Here is a 6000-nt window from a genome sequence, read left to right as displayed (position 1 = left end):
ATGGATGGATGGATGGATGGATGGATGGATGGATGGATGGATGGATGGATGGATGGAGATGGCAGTGTATAGATGGATAATGGAGGAAGAAGACGGTAACAGACGGATGAAGATGGCAGCATATAAATGGATGGATGGAGGTTGAAGCCAGCAGTATTTAGATGGGTGGGTAGCTAAGCTTTCCCGAGTGTTGGGATTTAACAGACAGAAGACAAAATCAGCATCAGAATGTTGAGCTTTTGATGCACTAATGTGAAAATCTACCCCCTTCCAAGTCTCAGGTCCTACTCTACACCTTAGAAAAGGATGTGTTCCCTGAGAGTGCAGACAAGGGCATCACTTCAGGGCTCATGACCTGCCACCTGCCTGCACTCACACTGCCTGCCCGGCCTACGAAAGTGGGCCGCTAACACAGCACTTCCTGCCATACTTACAGGATGGTGTGAGCCTATCCAATCCGTCAGATCCATGCCCAGGCTACAACCAGCATCAACGACAAAACCAGATCCCCACCCCCACCTTCTGAAGTTTGTCCTTCAAACCTCCTTCACAAGGGTCAGAGCCTAGCCACAGAGAACACCCTGGCAATGGCCCCACGCACCACCTATGTCCGCTTTGGCTCACCCTGTGCTGAAGGTAGCAAAGGCAAGATGCCCCTGGTAGCTTAGGTGTGCGAGCTCTTAGAGTGAGAGCACAAAGCTTTGGCCAGCACTCCCAACAGATCAGACCACATTGCCACGAAAGCACTCGGAGAAGCCCCGCCTGGGGGTCAATCCGTACTCAAGTGTGTGTCATGCCTGGTCTTATCTCAGCTGCAGCAGGTGCTGCAGTAAATGAATACGAATCCCACAAGGAAAACACACACATATGAAATCTCCCCTAAAAGACAAACGTCATACACTCCATCCAGTCCAGACCTTCCTGGTGGTGGAGGCCAGTGGGCCCTTCTCCAGGGAGCTTCACCTCACTAGGCAGGCACTAGAGGAGGGAGGGGAGTAGCTTCCAGGACAAACAGCAGTGCACGCAGTTCTGACACTCCTCAGAGAGAGGCTGCTCCCCCCACAGAGGGCCAACCCCGGAGGACCTGGCTCCTCAGCCTTGTGCATAACCCTGCAGTGAGGGCCTGAGCCGTGGGGCCAAGACCACCCAGGCCATTCTCCAGCCAGACCACAGCAAGAGAAACACAGCCCATACCAGGCCAGGCTTCTCGGAGCTGCTACAGGGTCATTTTAGTTCTGAGGGCAGAGAACACAGTGTTTCAGGTGGTGGAGAGCCACGGAGGCATGAGAGAACAGAGGCGGCTGTGACCTGCGCCCGCAAAGTCCAACCATAACAGACGCACAGCCAGGGCGCAGCCATTGCTGAGCCTCCTTCAGGCTCCTCACAGAGCCTGGCAGAGACCCAGAGGGGGCCTGACCTAGAGGAAAAGCATTTACTCTCAACCAAGGAGCTCAAGGGAAAGCTTTATTACTGTATTATTTTACATGACCAGGGAAGGGAGAAGGAAGAGAGACGGGGAAGGGGGAGGAGGCGAGGACCATGCTTCTGGAAGTAGCCTGGCCTTCACAGGGAGGTGATGGGCCGCAAAGAAAAAGATCTGCCCTGGACAGAGGTGGACAGCATTGTTCAGGAGCCAGGGCTGTGACAGGAAGCCAGCTGACGCCTGTCCCAACTGCACTGCCAGGCTTCCCGATGCCCCGAAGGACAGCAAAGTAGACACAGCTGTGGCCCAAATTTTCCACCCTAAAAAAAGCACCAGAAACAACCCTGCCAGTGAAAGCCCAGGGGAATGCTCCATCCAGGTGGTGAGAGGCTGGAACCTAAGAAGCCAAGGCTGTGGTCCAGACTCCCAGAAGGGCCAAGCCGGCTCTGACAAAGAAGCACTGTGGCCCAGCCACACACCGATCTGCCAGCCACTGCCTCGCAGTGCAGCCTGTGGGCACGCCAGGGTGAGAACACAGCCAGACGTCTCAGCTCTCACTCTGCCCCCTTCCGAGGAAAACGCAAAGCCCTCCCCTCCAGCATGGGGTGATGTGTGTTCCTGAGGTTGAGCTGAGCCTGCCTGTCCAGCCAGGCCTGACAGCACCACACAGGAAGCTGAGCAAGGGAGGCCCATTCCCAAGCCAGAACTGCAGAGCCACCTCCTGGGAGGCCTCTGCCTGCAGAGCTGCCAGCACACCCACTTCTTGCCCTGTGCACTTGCTGCAAATGGGGTTGCCACCATCATTCTAGGCATGGCTCAGTGATCGGCACTGCTTCACCTCTGACTTCCCAGTCAGCTGGAGCCGCCAAGGAATCTAGAGCCCAGCTACCATACTGCTCAACACTAAAGGTGTGTGTCTGTGTGTGTATGCTACCACTGTGCACCCACAGGAACGTGCACACAGGTCAGAGGTCAAGCTTTCCTCAGGAGCCATCCACCATGGCCTTTTTAAGACAGGGACTCTCATTGGCCTGGAGCTTGCTAAATGGGCCTGGCTGGCTGCCAGTAACTTCCTGGGGTCCATCCGTCTCCAGCTCCTCGTTGCTGGCGTTTCAAGCCTCACCACGCCTGGCTGTTCTGTATGCAGGTTCTGGGGATCAAACTCAGATCATCGTGCTGGCACAGCAAGATGTCGTCCACAGTATCTTCCCAGCTCAACTGCTGTTGCTTAAAAGATTTATTGTTGTTCTACATGTATGAATTATGTGTTTGTCTGTACATGTGTGAAGCCAGACAAAAGCAACAGATCCCCTGGAACTGGAGTTCCAGACCACTGCTGTCTTAGGTGATGACATGGGTATTGCTGTGATGAAACACCATGACCAAGGCAACTTCAGAAGGAAAGCGTTTATCCAGCTCACACTCCCATAGCACTGTTCATCACAGAAGAAAGTCAGATCAGGAACCCAAACAGGGCAGAAACCTGGAGGCAGGAGCTGAGGCAGAGACCACGGAGGGTGCTGCTCACTGGCTTGCTCCCAATGGCTTGCTCTGCCAGCTTTCTTACAGAACCCAGGACCACAGCCCAGGGGTGGCCCCACCCACAATAGCAGGGCCCTCCCCCACTGAGCATTAATTAATAAAATGGCCTACATCTTATGGAAGCATGTTCTCAATTGAGGCTCCCTGATCTGGTAACTCTAGCTTGTGTCAAGTTGGCATAAAAATAAAACCAGACAATACGATTGTGAACCACCATGTGGGAACCCAGATCCTCTGGGAGAGCTCTTAACCGCACAGCCGTCTCTCCAGGCCTTGTCTCCACTTCTTAGTAATACCTTCCACTCCCTCCTGAACTGAGTCAGGCCATACACATTCTCCCAAGCAAGCCTTTCTAGAACATTCCATCGGGATGTGCTTAGTGAGTCGATCAAGGTTAGTCCACTCACTCTGAAACCCTTATATCCAATGATTTTAGAAAGAACCTTGGAGGAAGTCAATACCGGTAGGATGAGAGGCCACCATCACCTGAAGTATCGCTTTGGCTAACCCCGTCCCAGGCTTCCCCACTGGTAACCCGTCTCTGGATTCAGAGCTCAAGCATCTTCATCAAACCCAAAGGAGAAAGAGGCTTAAAAGCAAATGACAATGGACTCGTACCTTCTTTGTGAGCAATGTGGCCAACTGAGACACAGCCGCATGGCCAAGGAAAAGCCACAGCAACCTCCGCCTCCCCCATTCCAGCCAGAAGCTCCACTCAAAGTCAGTCGGGTCCTAGGATGGGAAAACAGGAGGTGGCGTCACCAGAGGGACTGCTGTGTGTGACAAAGCACCTGGAGAGAAAGCCGCTGGAGTCCAGATTCTGTCAGCTGGCCTTTACCCACTTAAAAGCCCAACCTTGAACTCTGTGTCCCCTCCAGCCTGGCTGGTCTCCCCACCATTCTCCAAATTTTCCTTCCAACTCAGAGTCTTCATGGACACTGAATCCTCCAGGACAGAGGCCCACGTTGTTAGCCCATTTTCCGAGAGATGAAACAGAGGCTGAAGGGTTTCAACTCACATACCCAAGGTCACACCGACAGCAGAGAATGAGCTCGGATGATGTGTTAGGAACTTTTCTGCTAAGAGTTCATTTGGGGCTTACAGTTTCAGAGGGTTAGGGTCCATGACCACCAAGGAACAGAGAATGGCAGCAGAGGCAGGCATGGCAGAATGGAGCAGAGGCTGAGAGCTCTTGATTCACACACAAGCCCATGGGAGAGAGAACAGGGAATGGCAAAGGCTTTTCAAACTCCAAAGCTTGCCCCCAGTGACACACCTCCTCCGACAAGGGCACGCCTCCTAATCCCTCCCAAGCAGTCCCACCAACTGGAGGCCAAGCATTGAAATATATGGGCCTGTAGGGGCCAAGACACTTCTTCACCAATCAGATGTAAATTAGACACCTAGTGTGCCGACAGAGGCTCAGTTGTACTAACTCTGTATCTATAGTAGCATGGTAACTGGACAAAGAAATGACCTGCTTTCCTATCAACCTGCAGAAACACAATTATGGTGTCTGCCTCTTCTGCTAGAGCAGCTCCTGGTACCATGTCCCAGGTCAGTGAGGCATCCACAGGAGCAGTATGTGGACATGAGGAAGTTCAGCGAAGCCAAACACAACATGCAAGTGACTGGCTGCCCATACCATGAAGCATGGTCAGGGAGCAGCTCAGCAGCCCAGGATAGTCAAGGCTTCCTGTCCAGCTCACGTGGGTGAGGGAGGGTCTCCCCACAACTGCAAAGGGTGGACATCCCCCATCTCCATGCCTTGAAGGGTGGACATCCTCCCCGTCTCTGCAAGAGGATTCAGGACCCTGGGCCTCAAGTGGAAGTGGAGGAAAATGTCTTTAATTATACCGTGCGGTGGTTTGAATAGGAATGGCCCCACACGCTCGGGTGTCTGAGTGCCTGACCCACAGGAGGTGGCACTATTAGACGCTGTGGCCTTGGAGGAAGTGTGTCGCTGTGGGAGTGGGCTTTGCCAGCACCAGCTAAACGTTTTCCTTCACAGGATGTCGTGGCGTCTCTCTTCACAGCAACAGCAACCATCTCCTGAGGTGTGCAGCTTCCTTTCATTCGTGTTCACAGCACAGGGTTCGAAGCCAGAAGCCAGCAGATGCAGCGAACCCACCCCCACTTATAAAGACCACAAAGGGTGAGCCCACAGGAAGTCTGCACAGAGGAGGTGAGCTCTCTGGATAGACCTGGGCTCAGCCTTCATCCACCAGTTACTGGAAGACATTTCTTTTTGCCGATGCTAAAATAACTCAGACTAGATCATTTTAGTGCTCCCAGAGTGGACAGCCACGCCTTCCTTAAAGACGCTCTCCCTAATAAAGCTGAACCTGCTTTTTCACGACACTGATGAACCGCCTGTGCCACCCACACAGGTAAAGAGGAGGCTGGCAAGCAGCTCCATGCTGAACACCCTCCCTCACCTCCTCAGCCCAGCCAGATGGTTCAGGGGTAAGAGCCAAGAAAGAGGACAGCCTTCAGAAGAGGGGTCCACTGGCTCTGGTGGGCTGACCCGAGTTTGATCCCCCGAACCCATGCTTAAAAACAAGTGTGCCAGCAGAAGTGCTGTTGGAGGCAGAGACTACTGGATCTTTGAGTTTGAGACCAGCCTGGTCTACCGAGCAAGTTCCAGGACAGCCAGGGCTGCACAGAAAATCCTTGTCTTGGGCAAACAAAACAGACGTGATAACTTGGGGGTGAGCCCAGTGCTGGGAGGTAGAGACAGGGGAATCCCTGGGGCTCACTAGCCAGGGGACACCCCTCAAATCACACTGTGGACTGTGACTGAGGAATACAGCTAAGTCTGACCTCTGGCCTCCACAGACACACAGAGGAGGAAGTTATTAAATCTGAAGGACCTGATGATGAGTAACTGCTTTTCCAATCTCAACCCACCTAAGCCAACCGAAGCCCCCACCCCCACCCCGTTACAGCACTCCACGCACCAAGCTCTGGGTTGTACCGGTTGTTAGGAGCCGGGGGCGGAGCTAGCGTTCATAAACGCTCACGCCTGGTCTAAC

At 53.5% G+C, this 6000-nt stretch overlaps 1 protein-coding gene across 1 annotated transcript in view; it reads right to left on the bottom strand.

The window, feature by feature from the left end:
- The window catches only part of Hhat (hedgehog acyltransferase), a 199362-nt gene that overhangs the window by 168598 nt on the left and 24764 nt on the right, over positions 1-6000 (bottom strand). The window contains exon 4 of the mRNA XM_055609242.1: positions 3584-3697. Within this exon, the coding sequence (XP_055465217.1) occupies positions 3584-3697 (114 nt within the window). The remainder of the gene's footprint in view (positions 1-3583; positions 3698-6000) is intronic.

The sequence above is a fragment of the Psammomys obesus genome, unplaced genomic scaffold, assembly GCF_907164565.1.
Source record: "Psammomys obesus unplaced genomic scaffold, mPsaObe1.curated_primary_1811, whole genome shotgun sequence".
NCBI lineage: Eukaryota > Metazoa > Chordata > Mammalia > Rodentia > Muridae > Psammomys > Psammomys obesus.
This window is presented reverse-complemented; position numbering and strand designations above follow the sequence as displayed.